Raw genomic sequence first — 20291 nt, 5'->3', positions numbered from 1 at the left:
TGACTACTTACTAAATTACGATTAAACACGATTCTGATTCTGAGATTGATAATATATAAAACAAATAGACAAATGGCAAAGTTAAATCAGAGATACTTGAGATGTCCGTGCTGTGTGTGTGTCACGACAACACACTTGTCAGTTTATTGTGGATGGTTAAACTGATGGCTGACTTTCATCCTAATTTTTACTTAGTAATGGCACTAGAGATGTGAATAATTCAACGTCAAATGACGTTGTGTCCTTGGGCAAGGCACTTCACCCTACTTGCCTCGGGGAGAATGTCCCTGTACTTGCTGTAAGTCGCTCTGGATAAGAGTGTCTGCTAAATGTAACCATAGAAACCAACATGGCGGCTGGACAGCTGGAAAGCAGATTGAGAATGGAAGACTATGAGAAACTACAAAGCCTCTTCCTGGTAAGAAACATATATGTGTATGTGCGTGTGTGTGTGTGCCTTCTCACCATATTTACCTCTTTCTTTGCAGGATGATGTCGGGAAAACTCTGTCCCTCTCCAGAACTGAGTTTGTTGACCAGGCCCACTGCCTCATAGGACAGGGCTCCAAGGAGGAGTATGGCCACCTATTTGACCGTGTGATTGTCACTCAAGAGCACCGCGGCCTGCTAATGGACAGTGCAGATAAGAAAGGGGAGTGTCGGACAGATTGGGAGGGGCTGAGCTCCTACCTGCTGTTGGAGCTGTCGGAGAAGGAGGAGCATGCCAGAGCCAAGCGTGTGCCTCGCTGGACAGCCCCTCGAACTCTAACTTCTCCACACCGTGACCCTGTCCAACAGGTAACTGACCAATCATAACCTTACACATTCACGGCAACATAAAGACAGGGGACAAGGACAGCATCCATGTCAGAGAAACGTCAACAATAATGTCATAAATCAAGCCAACTTCACAAGCACCAAACAGACCCACCAGAGCATGTGTAACTGCTTGTCTGCTGTTCCTGACTGGTCCTCTAGGTGGCATACCTGTGTTGCTCTGCCCGCTACCTGTCTGTGAGCAAGGGGGGCACTCTGGGAGTGTGGGGAGGGGAAGACTTCTCCCTCCTCCAAAGCCAGCGCCTCCACAACAGCTCGGTGAGGCCCCGTGACCTCTGGGTGACCTCCATGGTGGTGCTGCACAACGTCAACAAGGTAGCAGTAGGAAGCCTGCTGAGATCAAAAAGATCATGCAATACATCTTTCTCCTTGTCTGTTTCTTACTTTCTCCCCCCCTCTTTGTCTCTATTTCTTCTTCTCTCTCTGTTCCCCCTCCCTTCCAGATAGCGGTGTCGTTCACCACTAAGGAGGTGTGTTTCTATGACCTGCTCTCTAAACAGGAGTTCAGCCTCCAGTACAAATTGCAGGTAAAGGACACACATCAACACACACACTCCATCTTAATGGTAGTGTTTAGGTTGGGAGAGGTTGAGCTGAGCGTCTTGGTGCTTTGCAGGGTTTGAGACACACACCCCTGTGTTTAGACTACTGGTCTGACCCCACCCACCCCGACCAGGCAGTGCTCACCATAGGAGACACAGGAGGACAGGTGAGAGGTTGGGAGGGAGGGGAGAACAGTAGGGGAGTGAAGGGGGAGGAGGGGCGAGGGGAGAGGAGGGGCGAGGGGAGGGGAGGAGGGAAGGTAGGGAGAGGAAAGGAAGGGAGAGGAGGGAGAAGAGGGAGGGGATGAAGGAAGAAGAGGAGAGCAGAAAGGGAGGAGGGCATGAAGGGAGGAGGGGAGGAGGGCATGAAGGGAGGAAGGTAGTGGAGAGGGCAGGAGGGGAGGGCTTGAAGGGGGGGGGGCAGGAGGGCATGAAGGGAGGAGGCCAGAAGAGCAGGATGGATGAGGGGAGGAGGGGAGTATAAAATAATGGAGTACCAACTCAGACCTTGTGTTTGTGTGTGTGTGTGTGTGTGAGTGTGTGTTGTAGGTTAGTGCTATATGCTTCCGGTCAGCTCAGATCTCTCTGTTTGAGAGACCTAGCACAGGGGCGGAGACGGAATCTGACTACATCATCAAGTGGGAGGAGTTAGCACAGGGAAGACATCGCTGCTGCTACATACTCGCACACCGAGAGCACGGACAGGCATGGGTCCGCAGAGGTGACACACACACGGCAAATTGATCAGCAAGCTAACACATATGGATTAACTTGTCAGCGCTGGGGAGGTGATATTTCCCATTCTGCTCTCTGTTGACTTGCGTCACCCTAGATTCCTTGAACTTCACCACTATCAATTAATATGTAAATGTGTGGCAGGTGTGTGAAGTGCTTACTGTGCTGGTTAAAGTGATGGCTGGCCACTTCTACACTGTGACTGGGTCCATGACTGGACAACGATGGCACACCTGCTACATTCCACTGTCTGGATGGGATGTCACTGTCTCACCCACCCACTCACCCCCACACACAAACACTGCCACCCACACACGCATGCATACTGTAGGTTTACACACACAAAAACATTGTATAGGAACCCACATATGCACACTGTAATGCATTTGTGCACAACCTAATGTAACTACACACATAAACACAAACACCTTGTCATTGTGGATAGAGGTCTGGGTTACTTACTCAACCTGTCACCACCGGTATGGTTGTGCAATGTTATGAAAATGCACATACACACATGCACATGCATGCACGCACACACACACACACACACACACACACACTTATATACATACACACACACAGATACACACGCGCACACACACAAAGACTCACACAATAAAAGTTGGAGGTCATTCCACTTTGCAGTGATTGGATCAATCAGATGAAGACCATTGAGTTGTTAATTTGGATTCTGGGCCCTGACAATGACACTCAAAAATGCCCACATGCTGACCTCGCACAAACACACACACACACACACACACACAGACTCACATGCTGAGCTGAAGGGGATCCTCACATGGGGATAACAAGAATAAAGTTTTAATAAACAACTTCAACAAATATGAAAACAAAAAAGGAAACTGAAAAGATGACAGGGGAACATGAAAAGGACTGGCTAATTGAAAGTGTACACACTTTACTGTGAGTGTTTGCGTTACTGTGTGTGTGCGTGTACCTCTGGGGTGAAAGCACTTCTTTTGAAGTCCCCTCCAGCCTGCAGAAACTGTCTGTTTACGATTAGACATTGGTGGTTATCCAGACCCTCAACCTGCGGGCACACATGCCACCAGAGAGAAAGAAAGAGAGGGGGGGAGAGAAAGCAAGGGAGAGAGAGAGAGAAAAAGAAAGAGAGAACTATAGATTCAAGAGAAGGAAATTTTAAAAAGTGGTGATATGAGGGAAAAGGACAGATAGGAAGCGAAAGGGATAGAAGTGAGGCAGAGACAGAAGGAAGTATGTCATCCTTCCATTATAGAGCAGATAATACATTTAGCACTTCTGACACAGTGGCAGGCCTCTGAAAATGAGCTGTGACACCTTACAGAAACAATCTTGTTCTTTTGGAAGATACCAGACTTCACACTCCTGTCACCCTTTCTACCTTCATTATTTCACACTCACACGCCGTGTCATAGACGTGCGCACGTGTGTGTGTATTTGTGTGTTTGTGACAAAGGAATGTGTGAGTCTGTTGAGCCCCATTGTAAGTGCCAGGTCTATCTATTTAGGGTTCTTTCAATCGAAAGGGGAAAATTCGACCGATATTGTTTGAAAAATAATCTACCGTTTTTCAGGCCTCTGCATCTCCACTCTGCATCTGAGTGTTTCCTGTGTGGACTTCTTGTACCCCTCGTAGTGCGTTTCCTTGGCTCCTTAGAGGCCTTTGTGTCATGCAGCACCAGCGCTCAGAGCAGCATGGTGATTGGTTGGCGAGAGAAAGAGGGCGTGCCTCTTCGACTTACCGCTTTCCAAACAGAGAAAGGAGCCAATGATCTGGATCACCACCCTGGGCTCAACCTCATTGGTACTCACACCACACACACGTTTCTTACGTATCTTGTTTAATGTCAGTGATCAAAACCATGTTGATTAGCATCTGAATTGGTTCTAGACAATATTATCACTGATTGGTTAGAGCCAGTTCAGGTGCTGTCTGTTATGATTGGTTAAAGCTACAGTGGTGCAAATGTTATCCAATTAGATTGGTCAAAGCCACAGCAGATGCTTGTTAGATGATTTTCTGTCAGAAGATGGGCCAAGAAAAGCACCACAATGAAAAAGAGTAGACTTTGTTTATTAAATCAAGCTGCTCGGATCTGGTCACCACGACAGGCAGAGTGGTTGGCATGAGTGAGAAACATGTCTCTCAGATGGACATTATATACATGAGCTGGACCATACAGATATAGTAACCACCAAAACCTTAAGTGGTACACATTCCACAACTTAGGGCACAAGGAAAACAACACACAGGTGATGTGGTCATAACTCATCGTTTATACTATTCTATGCATGTTGCCCTTTCCGCAGGTTAAAGTGCACATTCTCCAATCTATATGTGTATTGGTACAAGCCCGCTGCGTGACCTCTTGACCACACCAAGAGACAACCTCACATATGTATAGAAAACCCGCGTATCAGTGCTAATATAATCTGTTGTGATTGGTTACAGCCACAGCAGGGGTAGACAACAAGGTTCTCCTGTGGAACCCCTATGTAATCTTCAAACCTGTGGGCGTCCTCCGAGGTCACCTGTCCAGCGTCACCGCCGTACGCTTTGTCCTGGACAAGAAACAGCTGATCAGTTACTCCAAGGACAAGGTGTGTGTGTGTTGAGGAAAGGGTGTGGGGATGAGTATAGCTTAATGTTGGAGCATTTGACTGCAGTCCTAGAGGTTGTAGGTTCATATCGCGTTGGGTAAAAGCAGCCTGCAAAATGAATGTACTATTATTATCATTATCATAGAGAAGACTGAGAAGGAGTGGTGTGTGTATATTTATACATGGTTTGGAGTATACATTGAGTGTGTGTGTGTGTTCAGGTGCTGAGACTGTGGGATGTGTCCAGCCAACTGTGCATCCAGCTGGTTACGGGGCTGTTCCCCAGGACCCAGGAGGAGTGTGTGACCCTGGTGTACCTCCACGAGGAGCGCTCTCGCCTTCTGCTCTCCTTCAACAGCCTCCTCCTCCTCCTGGAGGGTCCGCGCAGGGAGACGGGCCGTAGGGCCCTCAGCCACCACTGCCCTGTCACCTGTGTTATCTACAACAGCCTCTTCAGACAGGTACACACACACACACACACACTAAATACGCACTCAAGGCATGTCTTAATCTACTTTCTGATCTTGGTGTCTTTCTCCCTCTCTGTCTCTCTCTCTGTTTCCCTCTCTCTGTCTTTTTGTGTATCTCTCTGACTCTCTCCTCTCTCTCTTTATCTCTCTCTCTCTGTCTCTTTCTCCCTCTATCTCCCCCCCCCCCTTCTCAGGTGATTAGCAGTGACTCTGGCTCCTCAGTGGTCTTCTGGCTCCCAGACACAGGTCACAAGGTCAAGCAGTTTCACCGTTGTCATGGCAACGCTGAGATCTCCACCATGGCGCTGGACGGAACACAAACACGCCTCTTCACCGCCGGCACTGATGGAATGGTAAAGGTATGCACAAATACATACACACAGTCACTGACCACCACCAGAAACTTTCACATCTTGACTCTCTAGGAAACTTACAGTTCTCAGGTAGTCTTCCTTTTGTGTCACAAGCTTTCTCATCTCCTGGCGCTACCAGTGTTTGCTTGCTTTAGTTTTGAATCCCCTGAGGGATGTGTGTCATCTTCCTGTCTGTCTGTTTTGTTGTCTATCTATATAGCTTTGCCAATTCTTGTCCTTGTTTGTTTACGTGTTTGTTGTCCGTCCTCTGACCCTGTTGATGTTCATTTGTTTTTACCTTTACCCACACCGCCCCTAATGTGTCTGACAATCATCCAGAATCTCCACCAGAACCTGGTTTTACGTACCACTTCAAGTACTACCAATCTTCATTATGGTCACATGACAGTTTTTAGTTCTTCAGGGACAAGCATGCTGACGAGTTATACAGCAACCCGTAGAATTCACACTTGTCTCTTCATCCCTCTATTGCTCTCAGTGCCAGATGGTTCAAGAAGTTTATGTGTTCTTTGTGTTACAGGTGTGGGACTTTAATGGCCACTGCCATCACTGTCTGGATGCAGGCAGAGAGCAGGCCGTGGAGATCTCCCAGCTGCTGGTGCTCAACAGGAGCGTGTTGGTCATGGGCTGGGGCAGGTGTGTGTGTGTGATTGTGATCCTCATCTTGTCAGTTTCAGATGAAAATGTAGTTTGCAGTCTTTTAGTCTCAACAACAGTTTTGAGTGTCAATTGTGTGTGTGTGTGTGTGTGAGATTTTGTGGATCTGCTGCTTTAGTTATTACTATCTTCCCAGTTGCATCCATCTCATGATTCCATCTAAAGGGAACAATCCTAGATGTCAGGACATGTAAAGAAAGCCAGAGATAGGCTGTGTGTGTGTGTCTTTTCTCCTCCCTCTCTGCTGTTCTCTCCACCATGTGTGTCTGTGAATACAAAAAGTGAGATGCAAATGGGTGTGTGTGCATCAGCGTGTGTGTGGACGTGTGTGCATGTGTCATACAAGACCCAGAAGCATGCAGACATCTGGAGCCTTACTCGTCAAAACACGACAACAGGACACTCACTTCCACTCCTCGTCATACTCTCGCTCACCTTCCACCGATGCCTGTGTGTGTGTGTCCATTGAGAACATAAATTATTCCTCCTTGTTTGCCCCTCCCAACCAGTGCAGTGAGCAATGGCATTGTGCACAATTTTAACCTCCCTCCCTCCATCTCTCTCTATCTCTTTCTCTCTCTGCTCTGTCTCTCTCACCGTCTCTGTCTCTTTCCCTCCATGTCTGCAGGATGTTAACTGTGTTTCGGCTCCACTCCTTCTCCCAGTTCTTTGTGCAGCCCTCAGAGTGGAAGGGGGGTGTTCAGCATCAAGACCACATTCTGTGTGCTACTTTCAAGCCCCCACAGGCCCTTGTCACAGGTGTGTGTGTGTTCATCAGGCCCCCTAAATGGCTGGTTAAAGGTCCTCACCACTTATCCAAATATGTGGGAATACATAGGCCTGTGTGTGTGTGTGAGTGTGTGTGTGTCCCTTTATAATAGAACTTCCATGCCCGAGAGTGAGCATGAGAGAGCTGAAACTGGAGGAGAGGAAAAACAGAAAAAAACACTGATGTGAAAAATATCTGTAAGCAATTAGTTGGTGATTAAAGTAAGCTGCGGTATTATCAAAGAGATGGTGCACCCTGCGTTTCTCTGCTGGGGACCTGTGTGTGTGTGTGTGTACATGTGTGTGTGTGTGTGCCTGTGCGCACACGCATGCAAGAAAGTGACACAGTATGTGTATGTGAGCAACTGTCACAGTGTGTGTGCTTGAAATCGCACCATTTTGTGTTTCAGTGTGTGTGTGTGTGAGAAAGACAGAGTGTCACAGCATGTGTGTCATCTATCTTTCAGGCCCACAGGATCCCAGCAGTGGGCCCTATGAGGCAGTGAACTCTGACTCAACTCTGACTGTTCAATATGGCCGACGCTAGGCGCTAATGCTAACCCACTGAGCGCTCTATGGAAATTAGCCAGCAAAAGCACCAGGGGTTGGGACTATTGACATCCTGACACATTTTTATGGAGAGCTTGAATTATACATGCTTCCTACCTCAAGCTAATACAGAGACCCACTGCATCTTTACAGTAAAGATGCTAGGCAATGTGTTTCCAGTTGTTATGAGAGGTAAAGTCTGATTTAATTCAAATGTAGATTTACATTGTCATTTAGCAGACGCTCTTATCCAGAGCGAATTACAGTCACTACAGGGACATTCCCCCCGAGGCAAGTAGGGTGAAGTGCCTTGCCCAAGGACACAACGTAATTTGGCATGGCCGGGAATCGAACTGGCAACCTTCAGATTACTAGCCCCGATTCCCTGACCGTGTATCGCTTTTCAGGAAGTGATTTCTGTAGAATAGAATGTGCTTTAGATGTAGTTTGTTCAGGTACTGGTGGAATAGAGAAAAACAGAAGACTTAGGTGACTTTTATGACCTTTCAGCTGAAGCCGGGGATAAGTACATAGGAGAGGAGATGGAGGGATGGAAGAAGGGGGGTGAGTGAAATAGCAGAGCAAGAGGTTACATCGCAGGAGCGACAGACAAATGCAGGGAAAGTGGAGGTAAGATGGGGCTGAGATAGGAAGGAGAGAGAGAAAAAGCAATAAGAGTTTGGACACTATCACACATATAAACTTTGCCACCCACTAGACACTCACTCTTAATCTGTATTCCCCATTTACCCCCTCCTGCAGCCCTGCCCCCCAAAACATGTGAATGATCCTAATGCCCAAATAAAATAATGTTTATTTTAGCCTTCTCAGCATTACAGACAGGAAATGTCCCTGTCTACGCAGTCCCTCAGGCGTGTTTGCTTGTTTGTGCGTGCATGTGTGCGCATGTGTACATACGCCGGTGTGTCAGAGAGTGCACATGTCAGCGTGCATGCGTGTCTTGGGGAGTCTCAGAACGCGAGAGAACATTTGGCTGTCGGGGTTGTGGGACTTGACTCTCCTCCTCATTAGTATTCAAACTCTGTGGAACGTTCTGGTTGGCCGCCCATCGCTGCTCGACACTCAGAGTCTGACACAGCAGGGCACAGTCAGGCAGGGGTTCTCTCCTCCAGCTCATCTCACACCTCCTTCCTTCTTTCTCCTCATCCTTTCTCCTCATCTCCCCATCCCTTCTCATCCCCCCATCCCTTCTCCTCATCCCCCTATCCCTTCTTCTCATCCCTTCTCACCTACTCCTCATCCCTTATCCCCTCTCCCCTTTTCCTCAACCCCCATACTTTTTCATTGTAAACCCTCCACATAAAAGTACAGATGTGATGAAAAGTGAAATGACACTCCTGAAAAATGTAAACATGATATTTAAATAATCTCCTCTGGCAGTCTGGTTAATTTAGTCATAGTCCAAGGACAATGGACCCAGAATCAATGCAAAATGTATGTGTGTGTCCTTTTGTGTGAATGTGTAATGTCAATGCAATAGGCCATGCTTGAATCTTGAGTAATGTAATTTTGTCCGTGTCCTGATGCCAACACGTTCCAGGCCACAGGTCACTGTCCTCCTCTCACTCTCTAGATTCCAAGTCAATTAATCTCTTCCTCAATTCTCTCTATCTTACTCTCTCTCCAGAGAGAAGAGTGTAAAGAGAGGTGGAGAAAACGAGAGGGAGGTATAGGAAAGAGAAAGAGAGATACAGAGAGAGGCACTGATCCCAGTCTTTGAATATGACTGGCCTCTGGGCAGCATGAATAATGCAGCAGGCTCACACTCTCATGAGCTTCATACCTCCTATTACTATCCCCCACCTTTCTCTTTCTCTCTCACACACACACGCACGCACGCACACACACACACACACACACACACACACACACACACACACACACACACACACACACACACACACACACACCCCTACTACTAATTATCTCCGCTGCTCAACTCCTGAACCTGAAAATGCACCTTAAAGCAGTGCTGGGTCCAGATCAGTACCTCCGGTATAACACCCTGCCCATCTGAACACTTGTAAGGCCGGAGACGCTTGTGTTTGTCCCCGGCTGTAAAACTGCGATTGACGCATATACCGTTACCTGTAACCTCAAGCGTTAAAAAGTCAATGAAATGAATCTCGGACGATTAATTTCTTCTAGCACCTGTATGTGCTAGAAGGTGTGAATGTAATTTAACATTACAGTCCCTTTGGTGCAAACAAACAACTGTCCCAGACGAGTGTCTGAGTGACCAGTGACAAAGGGTCTTTATCATTCAGGTTTCTACCAATACAGCCCTACACACTCAACAGCTCTCTGTGTTGAAAGTACATTTCCCGCTTCACTGGATGAGCAGATGGTTGGAGGGAACAGATGTGTGTCCCAGTTTCGAAAGCATTATGAGGGCGATGAGGTTTAGCAGGGCTGGGAAAGTTACGTTTGTTATGGGCCACTTATGACATTTTGAATACATTTTCATGAAGTTAGATCTGGATATTTCCTCCTTGCCTGCATCTTTAGATTTGGTCAGAATGCTTTTTCCTTTTGTAAGAATATTTTCCAGTTTTTCCCCTGTTTCTCCCCACCGACTCAGTGAAATAAAAATATGCCTCTTATCGAATGCACTGTACCCAGGTGAATTGTATGTTGTCGTCCCGTTCACTTCCTCTGTGCACAGGAAGTTATGATGGTGAGATCACAGTATGGAACAACAGCACAGAGAATGCTCTGAGAAAGCTCCGCCCACCTCAGAGAGAACCCGGTGTGACTGGGCTGGGTCAGAGCCAAGGCCATGCCTCCAGGGCCACAAGCGAGGAAGGGCCAGAGAGCACCGATGCTGTTACCAGACTTTACTTCTTGCCAGGGCGGGGCAAGGGCTTGGGGTCCACAGGTGATGTCATAAAGTTTCAACTCATGTCCAGACATGATATCACTTCTGTTTTATGCTGCTGTCTTTTAAAAAAAAATAGTTTGTTGTTGTTTACCATTCGATTTACTCTCCTTTATCCTATTGTGTTCTATTCTGGTCCATTATTAGACTAAAAGCAGTCTGGTGTTTGTATGAGTTTGTCTAGGCTGTGCAAACCTGGTCTCCTGTGGTGGTTCTGGTGTGGTGCGGTTCTGGAACACGGTCGGTAGCAGCTTGGTCGGAGAATTCACTGCCCATAGAGACGCAGGAGCGATCATCATGACTGTGAGCTCCTGCGGTCGATACCTGGTCACTGCTGATATAACCCTGAAGGCCTGGGACATACAGGTGGGTGTCTGTGTGTCAGAGAAAGACATAGCTGGAGAATGAGAAAAACTATAAAAAGAGAAAGAGAAGACAAAGAGGAGAGAGTGATAGAGAGGATGAGACAAAAGGAGAAATTAACAGGACAAGGTTTAAAAGCTGATGAGGGAGATTGAGAAAACAAGCAGGAAGGCTTAAAGAAAACCTGATTTAAAAGGGATGCTTCAAGATACTGCTGACAGTAAATATGACACTCTGCTCATGCTTGTCTGTCTTTCCTTGAGAGTACAGAAGATGACTGGCAGGAGAGGGAGTGAGGTCTGTCTGCCTTTCAGGAATACTACTATCCTCTGCTACGTAACAAATGAATGAAATGTCAGAAACGACACAGGGTTTTACATATAGCTGATTCAACAGCCCATAATAATTTACCATGGTTGTAAGTGCCACTGTGCTCTCAAATCAGAATATATTGAAATCTCCAAATGCCAAAAGGTCTGCTTAACCAATCGGCTGGTTTACTTTTCCATCAGAACTACTGCTTCCAGTCTGAAGAGGGAGTGACCAATGATGCTCCAGAGCTGCTAGGTAGGCTACGCCCACACCTGGACTGTGTCACTCACCTGGAGACCTGCATCCATGGCAACAGACTCCTCCTCCTCTCGGCCTCGTCCGACTGCTGTGTGGCTCTCAGCTACCTGCCTGGACACACAGTGGGCATCTTTGGGCAGGTAAAATTGAGGGTCTTATTTTGTGTTTTAATAACACATTATGGCAAGTGTATTTTGGACCACTGCTGCAATACAGCATGTTCAAATCAGGTCCCTTTCATGAGATACACCTAGTTAGACAGCATAGAAATTACCCCAAGTTCATGAGCAGTGGGTCCTGTGTGGTGTGTGTGGTTTGTGAAATGGAAGGGAAGCCCAGCATCAGCCTGATTTGAGAAAAGTGTGGTTTTTAGAAAGGCATCCACATTAGGTTAGCGGATCGCCTCGGGCAGTGTGTGCGAGTGCGTATTTACTGCTGTTAGCTAGCCTTAGGGCCTGCTGCTGTAGAACCCCTATGAACCCTCTCTAACAGAACTCTCAGTCTGTCAGAGTTCTCTGTCTGAGAACTTCTCTGCTCTTGCTGGCCATGTGGGTGGGTTTTGGATTAAGTTTGCATCGTCTGCATGCCGATGGTGGAACTGATCTGAAAAGTTTTGAAGTTTGAAATCCATGGGTCCTGTTGATGTCAAAGGAAATCAATCAAAAATACTCTACTTCTTTTCCTGAAGCAATTATTTGTCTTTGGCAATTTTTCATGATGAACCCGTTTGACTGTGCCTGGACATTTTACATCTACATCTACATTTTATTCTATAAGCAGTTCAGTCAAGACAATCACGTATTAGATTTGAGCATTTATTGTTACATGACATGGACATGTAGATTTACTTTGGCGGAGTGGATGATCTAAGGGAAGCACTCCCTGCCTCCTCGATGCAACACATACATACAGTGCCCTCCAAAAGTATTGGAACAGTGAGGCCAATTCCTTTATTTTTGCTGTAGACTGAAAACATTTGGGCTTGACATCAAACGATGAATGTGAAACCAGAGATCAACGTTTCAGCTTTTATTTCCAGGTATTTACATCAGGATCTGATGCACAAATTAGAAAATATCACCTTTTTGTTCAAACCCACCCATTTGTCACGTGAGCAAAAGTATTGGAACATGTGACTGACAGGTGTGTTTTGTTGCCCAGGTGTGTCCTATTACATACATTATTCAATCAATAAATACCACTGAATGTCTACACTCAGGTTCAGATTGGGTAAGATAGGTTTTGTCTATGCAGACTGTATTCAGAGGTGAAAACAACATGAAAACCAGAGCGCTGTCTTTGGGTGAAAAACAAGCAATTGTGAGTCTTAGAGAAGATGGAAAATCAATCAGAGCCATTGCAGAAACATTGGCCATAGCCAGTACAACCATTTGGAATGTCCTGAAGAAGAAGAAAACTACTGGTGTACTAAGTAACAGACGTCGAACAGGTAGACCAAGGAAAACATCAGCAGTTGATGACAGAAACATTGTGAGAGCTGTAAAGAAAGACCCTAAAACAACTGTTAGTGAGATCAGCAACAACCTCCAGATGGCAGGAGTGAAGGTATCACTATCTACTGTTCGCAGAAGACTTCATGAACAAAAGTACAAGGGCTACACCAGAAGATGCAAACCACTCATTAGCAAGAAGAATAGGAAGGCCAGGCTGGAATTTGCCAAAAAGTACAGAGATGAACCTCAAAAATTCTGGGACAAAGTTTTATGGACTGATGAGACAAAGATTAACTTTTACCAAAGTGATGGAAAGGCTAAAGTTTGGTGAAAGAAAGGAACTGCTCATGATCCCAAACACACAAGCTCATCTGTGAAACACGGTGGAGGTAATGTCATGGCTTGGGCTTGCATGGCTTCTTCTGGGACGGGCTCATTAATCTTCATTGAGGATGTAACACATGATGGCAGCAGCAAAATGAACTCGGAAGTCTACAGAAACATTTTGTCTGCCAATTTAAGGAAAGATGCAACCAAACTGATTGGCAGAGCCTTCATCATGCAGCAAGATAACGACCCAAAACACACTGCCAAAACAACAAAGGAGTTCATCAGGGGCAAGAAATGGAAGGTATTAGACTGGCCAAGTCAATCTCCAGACTTAAACCCTATAGAGCATGCATTTTACCTGCTTAAGAGGAGACTGAAGGGAGGAACCCCACAAAACAAACAACAACTGAAAGAGGCTGCAGTGAAAGCCTGGGAAAGCATCAAAAAGGAAGAATGCAAAAGTTTGGTGACGTCAATGGGTCACAGACTTGCTGCAGTTATTGAAAGCAAAGGATTTGCAACTAAATATTAAGTCTTATTCACTTAATTATGTTTTAAGTATATCTGTTCCAATACTTTTGCTCACATGACAAATGGGTGGATTCAAACAAAATGTGATATTTTCTTAGTTGTGCATCAGATCCTGATGTAAATACCTGGAAATAAAAGCTGAAACGTTGATCTCTGGTCTCACGTTCATTATTTGATGTCAAGCCCAAATGTTTTCAGTCTACAGCAAAAATAAAGGAATTCGCCTCACTGTTCCAATACTTTTGGAGGGCACTGTACATGACATATGAGGCAGGGAGCAATAGAGATATAATCCCCCTGTTGGATAGATACACAGACAGCATGGGGGAGAAGGGGACGGTGGAGGGTGGCAGCAGCACTGATCATACAACGACCGGGGTGAGTGTGTGCATATCCGCGCGTCTTTTAAAGACGCCTTATCAGACGTGGCCCAATGGATATGCGCTGCTACATGGGTGTGGTAGTGGGAGGAGTAAGGAAGGTGGAGTAAGACACCTTACGTCCCCGATCACTGACTGACGCGCGCTGCCCGATTGCCCTGCCAGAACTAGCTGCGCTTATGTGCTTTATCCAAAGCGACATGTACGTAAGTGCATAAAGAACATATACAAGAAAATTGTTGCAACAGTATATCCGATGGCTAACTGACTGAAACTGACAGTTTTTCGCCAGGCACAGTGCAACAATTGCATTTTCTCAACGACAGCGCATTAATAACATCCCAACTACCATATTATCGTATTTTTTTAAAATTAAACTGCGGTTTATACCCCGATTTAAAATGTTTCTGGTGGTGGTGCGGTTTATATTTCGAAGCGGCTTATAGCCCGTTTTTATAACAAAACAACAGTAGAAACACGTTTTTCGAGAATGCTATTTAAGGAGTAGCTCATATGTGATCGTTCGAATGCAAGTCTCATAGCGTAACGTCGCATATATATGCGATTTGAACATTCCAACTGAATATTTTCCAATGGACATAAACTATGCCACAAACGCTTTAGTATGGCTTCAAAATGTACTAATGAGAAAGCTTACAAGTAACAGCAGCAGGTAGTCGTATTGCTAAGAGTATTGTGCTAGCTAACTTAGCCCGGAAGCTAACTAAAGCTAGCTAGCTTCCGTTTCAGAAAAATAACCTACGCTTTGGGGACCGTCGGAAATATTTAAAACTCACGCGTCTAAAGGTAAATTAAGCAGTATAGTACGAGTGCGAGTGGGGTTGGTGAGGGATATTCCCACGGGTGGTGTTCGGCCATAACCACGAGGCCGGACGCCGAGTGGCGTAGAACATGGACATAATAAAGAGTAGACGCCGCATCGACCGCTAGTGCCTACTGGCGCTGACGAGCCGTGGGGCCGCCATCTTGGAAATGTCAACCGCTCCACTCAGTGTAATCTGTTTGGCTGGGGCAATGAGCTGTCAGCATATTTAATTAATCATACCGAACTGAATACCGAACTGATTTTCACGCGGTTTGCTTTGCTGCAAAGGTCATACATTTAGCTATGATACAGGACATGGTTATTCTTTTCACAAAATAAAAAAAATTGTATGGTTGTATTGTATGGTCCCCCGAGCTCTGTTTGCGATTGTCCACTGATTTGAGCAGGAATATGCTGCACAGTGCTGGTATCTTGTTTATTCTAATGCTTAGCAACTAGGAATTTTCCCTTTCCAAGATGGCGACTGCATTTCTCGCGCCCAGCTGCCAATGCGGCGTCTACTCATTATTATGTCTATGGCGTAGAATATCCCTTACCGACTCCAGGCTTTGACTCGTCCCCGTTGTTATGGTTACTTATTTGTATCAACGGGAATGATTCATCGCGGAGTGATTTATTATTAGCTGTGAAAAGTCAGAGTTGGGTTGTTCTGGGATATTTCAACTCATGGAACCAGGGGCGAATCTAGGTTCCCACTTTTGGGGGGGCTAAGCCCCTATATAAAACCTATTATTTTTTCTGTGACCCAACAAAACTAGGGAGGTCTGGGGGCATGTTCCCCCAGAAGACATTTTTGAAAATATCCTTTGCATGGAACGTCTCTCGTCCAATCAGAAACAGCTAAATAAGTCGATAAAACCCAATTGTTTTATAATATTAGTTAATTCCCGGGCAATAGAAAACATACATTACGTACTTACTTACTTTTGTTTTCAAAGTGTGTTAGACAACGGCATGCTGTAAAATCGCCTATACTCTGCATTGCTTGGTATCATTGTTCCCGTATCAAGTGCTGCATATACTCCAGTGCGGTTTTTACTCAGATTTACAAACACAAAGTTCCCATTCTGGTGGGGTGCGGTTTATAGAAAATGCGGCTTATTTTCTGATAAAATACGGTATATTATACATTGCAACAAAAATAGCATCATCATCTGATGTGCAACACAAACTAAGTTATGAGTGCAGTCTTTTACAAGAATGCTAAACAGCAAGAATTCTAAACAGTACAACATGTAGAAAAAGGACAAATTCACACGTATCACAAAACGTTCTGTGAGTGCAGATTCGGGTGCTCACGGTCAAATCTAACATGCTGTTACACCCTCACTCTACCAGGAGGAGCACTGGCACCTTGATGGCCCAGGGGCTACAACCCCTATGCAGGGGGCACAGGGAGGGCCCACACAAGGGGCAGGATCCTCCCCCAGCCTGGGGGGCGTTTCCTCTGAGCCTGGCACCAACCCCCCAGAGGAGAAGGGAGTCATGCCGGAGGCTGTGAAGGCAGAGGAGGAGAAAGGGATGGAAGGAGAAGAGGAGAGAGAGATGGAGGGAGAAGAGGAAAGAGGGATGGAAGGGGAGTCGTCTGTATCCAGGTGAAAATACTCTGTCCCTTGGGCATAAACTTGGGCTTTATAGAACTATACTTTTGGTCGCATACTAACATGATGTCTTGGTGTGTGTGTGTTTCTTCAGTGTTTCCAGCATGTCTCATCACTCCAGTTGCATTTTGGGGAGTAGCTTTAAGAAGAGGCTGGACCTCAGGGTGATTGACAGCCGACCTGTCCGCAAGGAGACACTGCTGAACTCTGAGTTTGGTAAATCCTGGCAGAGTTGACTGCTGAATGGTTCCTCTCTCATCTTCCTCCACTGATCTGTGTATGTGTGTGTGTCCTCAGGTATATTCAGTGGCCTTCACATGGAAGATCTCCAGTCTGTAGCAGAGCTGTCCAGACCAGACTTTGTGAGTCATCCTCACCTCTACTTTAACAGAAAGCAGGAGAGCAGCCCAATTCTACCTGAAAAGACACACACACAGGGTATGGACACACACCCAAACACAAACATACACCCACACCCACACATATGACAGATGTTATGGACATACACACTCTCTGGGGTAGATTTACTAACACTGCAAGGTTTACGTTGCGTCTGTTTATGCGAGTTTGGTAATAGTGCCCGCTATGCTTCCTAATTTTGCGTAGTATTTATCAAACTTGACACCCATCAGGCAATCTGCACATACCCTCTTGCGTAATTAGCGCACCTCTAAAAGAACAATGGGCCCGCATGTATCTATCATGGATCTCCCTACGGGAAAAAGAAAGCGCAAGCTTACATTTCTTGACGTGCATGAAGTAACAGCAAACCTGAACATATTACAGGGCAGAACATTTACATGTATTCATTTCGCAGACGCTTTTATCCAAAGTGACTTCCAAGAGAGAGCTTTACAAAAGTGCATAGGTCAATGATCATAAACAACGAGACATTGCGGGTAACCAAAACATGAAGCATACGAACACAAAGAATGTCCACACCTTCGGAAAAAATTGGCCTATGTCTTAGCCTTGCTCGGATCACTGCTGCCATTGAATAAGGTAAATTTGTACACAGGAAAATGCGCTTCTGGTTTAGACCTGCTTTTAAGAGGCGGACAATTTCCCCCGCAGAATAAAGGCGCGCTCCTACTGGCAGTCTTTGTAAATACCGTGGAATATATAATTAGGGGCACTTACGCGTATCCTCCCACCTTTTTGGGTGGAACTCCCACTTTCCCCATGACCCTCCCACGAACGCATATTGGCCGGGTTTCCCAGATTCGTTAAGAAGCTCTTAACGCTAAGAGCGTCTTAAGAACATTCTAAGGGCGCTCTAGAACGCTCTTAGAACGTTCTTAAGAAGATCTTAGCCTTAAGAGCTTCTTAACGAATCTGGGAAACCCGGCCATTGAAAGCACAACTTGTCTGTTCTCGCTCATGTGGCAGGCAATCTATGATTTTTTTTTTTTGAAGTGCGCCCTGTTTGTAAATAGCCCGCTCTGTTTCACACATACACATGTGCGCAGACACTCACACACACACCCTATTTTACCTTGCTCTCTCCTCCCATGTGTGTTATCACAGCAGTGAAAGCAGTGTTTGATGAGCACAGCCTGTTCCCTAAAGAGCTGTTGGATCTGAGAGACGGCCTGAGCCATGGAGACTTACGGAACAATCGGGAAGAGAGGAAGGAGTGCAGGGAGCGGAAGACTGGGAAAGGGAGAAGTCGGAAAGACAGGTTAGACACAACACTTAAAAATGCTTCAAACAGGATAAAGTATGTATGGTAAAAGTACACAACATCAGCCCTACAATCTGTTACTTTTGTTTCTCATCAGAAACCCAAAGGGGAGTGTTTCAGGGACACCTTTCAAGTGAAAACCAACACACACACTCTGGCTTCATGTGAGATCAAGATCGCCACCACTTTGCCTTCAAGAGTTCCTGACAGCTGCCCTTCAGATGAAGGATAATGTCTGCTATCAGGTGGCCCTTGTTAAGGAGCTCAAACACACCCAAACCTAGACATCCTAGGTCACTTGAACATGTCATGCTGGTTGAACTGAAGACAGTACACACACTCTCACAAACACACACACATTTGTCCATGCTTATAATTTTTATAGATTTAACATCATTACACTACTGTTGCAACTTTTATCATCTTCCGATAGTTGTATCCATTAAGCTGCATCAGACATGGCTAATCAACCCCAGGTTATTCCTCAGCAGACACCATAGTCAGAATGGGAGGATGCTGCATTTAAAGGAGGTGTATTTTATTAGTCTGACATTTAATGGTATGTGACTTTTAGACTGTAGCCTATAAAATGGGTTGGGTTTATGTGTTAGACAGAGATGCTGCAGACTAATGCCATCCTATGCTTCTCTTTCTTTATCGTTGTGTTACCCTGTGTGTTCTGACCTCTCCCCACCCTGACCTTGTGCTCCCAGCCACGACCAAATGGCCCAAACTTGATGTGTTTGCTCACCAAATGAATAGTGGTTCTCAAGTTGGTCTTTCTCCACATGGTGCCATTGGCATCTTTGAGACAGAAATAGCTCTCTTTGTTGTGTTTACATCCCATTCTCAGGGTTGGCTATAATGCACAGTGCCTGACTGGAGCCTGTGGCCTCCACAGAGTTAGATAAGTTCGCTTTTATTCCTTTTTTCCCAGCCTACTTGTGGAATTACCTCCAAATCTCACTCGAATAAGATGTTTTTGCTAGGCTAGGCCATTGAGTAGGATGACCAAGGCTCATTTTTGTACTGAAGAAACTGTTTTCCAAGTAATTATGTGGGCTACTTGTATTGGCCTGTAAACTGTATACGAATGCCCATGATTGTGTTTTTTCTTGTTATCTGTTTTGAATGTGTGTATGTTGATGTTTACTGATAGCCAACAAAACAAAACAGGCGAGCCATCCACAATTATTATTGGGATCAGAATGACTCAATTAAGGAGAAATACTATACTCTTGAAAGATGACAGAGAATGGCTGTCCCCCTCTCTGTCTCTCAGTCTCTCCCCCTTCCTTCCTCCAACCCTCCCTTCTTCAATCCTCCTCTCTCCTTCCCTCTTTCCCTCCTTTCTTTCTTCCCTTTCATCCTCCTCCATCTCCTCCTCCCCCTTCCCTGCCCTCTTCATTCTTCCCTCCCTCTCTTCTTATTGCTTCATAGATATCTGGCCAATCCTAGGGGATAGTACTCACAGCTAAATGACTATGAACTCTCTTTCCCACCATTATCACTCTCTCGAACGATCCACCCATCACCATACCTTGCTGAAGAGGAAATAATAGCAGTGAGGTCTAGACACACACACGCGCACACACACTGCAATTTGATTCTTTCACAGGGCAGTTCCTTTGTTACCATGGTGTGGTTTCTGCTATTTGTACATAATTAAGATTTGAACTACTGAATGTTAGGGAACAGACTGTACAACAGCATGTTTTGTCTACCGTCAGAGCAGTAGTGGCTGGTGATAATTTTGTGGGGAGGGGCGGTATCCTCCCATCCACTACCAAAAAGCATTGATTCAAAAGTGTCTGCTAGTTATGATGCTCTCGTAGATGCTTGTTCTGGTAACTAAGGGAATTTTAAAGGTCGCTGATTCACTGCATGAGTCCAATCGCGTTGAAGTTAGAACGATAGGGAACCATGTCATTGGTTAGGGCGCAAAGGTTTGCGCCCCAGAATCAAACTTTCAATCCAGCAATGAAAAGCTGTCCCTGCTGAAATGACAGCGAAAAGTAAACTAGCTTCCATAGACTTTGCTGTTACCGGCGCCCTTCACCTGAAGGAGGGGCTGTTCTCAGTAATGACAAATGG

At 45.7% G+C, this 20291-nt stretch overlaps 2 protein-coding genes across 2 annotated transcripts; both read left to right on the top strand.

Moving 5' to 3' along the window:
• Nucleotides 1–349: 349 nt before the first annotated feature.
• LOC124477900 (WD repeat-containing protein 49-like) lies at nucleotides 350–16413 on the top strand. The gene is made up of 16 exons (XM_047035971.1): nucleotides 350–418; nucleotides 489–797; nucleotides 978–1151; nucleotides 1280–1363; nucleotides 1453–1552; nucleotides 1953–2099; nucleotides 3756–3923; nucleotides 4572–4720; nucleotides 4942–5181; nucleotides 5385–5549; nucleotides 6085–6200; nucleotides 6850–6980; nucleotides 10225–10437; nucleotides 10622–10803; nucleotides 11313–11510; nucleotides 16198–16413. The coding sequence occupies exons 1-16, from the start codon at nucleotides 350–352 to the stop codon at nucleotides 16411–16413; spliced, it is 2661 nt and encodes an 886-aa protein (XP_046891927.1).
• Nucleotides 16414–16492: 79 nt separating this feature from the next.
• On the top strand, nucleotides 16493–19491 carry LOC124478125 (WD repeat-containing protein 49-like). Its single transcript, XM_047036287.1, has 5 exons — nucleotides 16493–16507; nucleotides 16608–16729; nucleotides 16811–16951; nucleotides 18041–18194; nucleotides 18295–19491. The coding sequence occupies exons 2-5, from the start codon at nucleotides 16618–16620 to the stop codon at nucleotides 18332–18334; spliced, it is 447 nt and encodes a 148-aa protein (XP_046892243.1). The 5' UTR covers nucleotides 16493–16507; nucleotides 16608–16617; the 3' UTR covers nucleotides 18335–19491.
• The last annotated feature ends 800 nt before the right edge of the window (nucleotides 19492–20291 follow it).

Source organism: Hypomesus transpacificus, chromosome 15 (genome assembly GCF_021917145.1).
Source record: "Hypomesus transpacificus isolate Combined female chromosome 15, fHypTra1, whole genome shotgun sequence".
NCBI lineage: Eukaryota > Metazoa > Chordata > Actinopteri > Osmeriformes > Osmeridae > Hypomesus > Hypomesus transpacificus.
The sequence above is the reverse complement of the archived record's forward strand: the minus strand, read 5'-3'. Positions and strand labels throughout refer to the sequence as shown.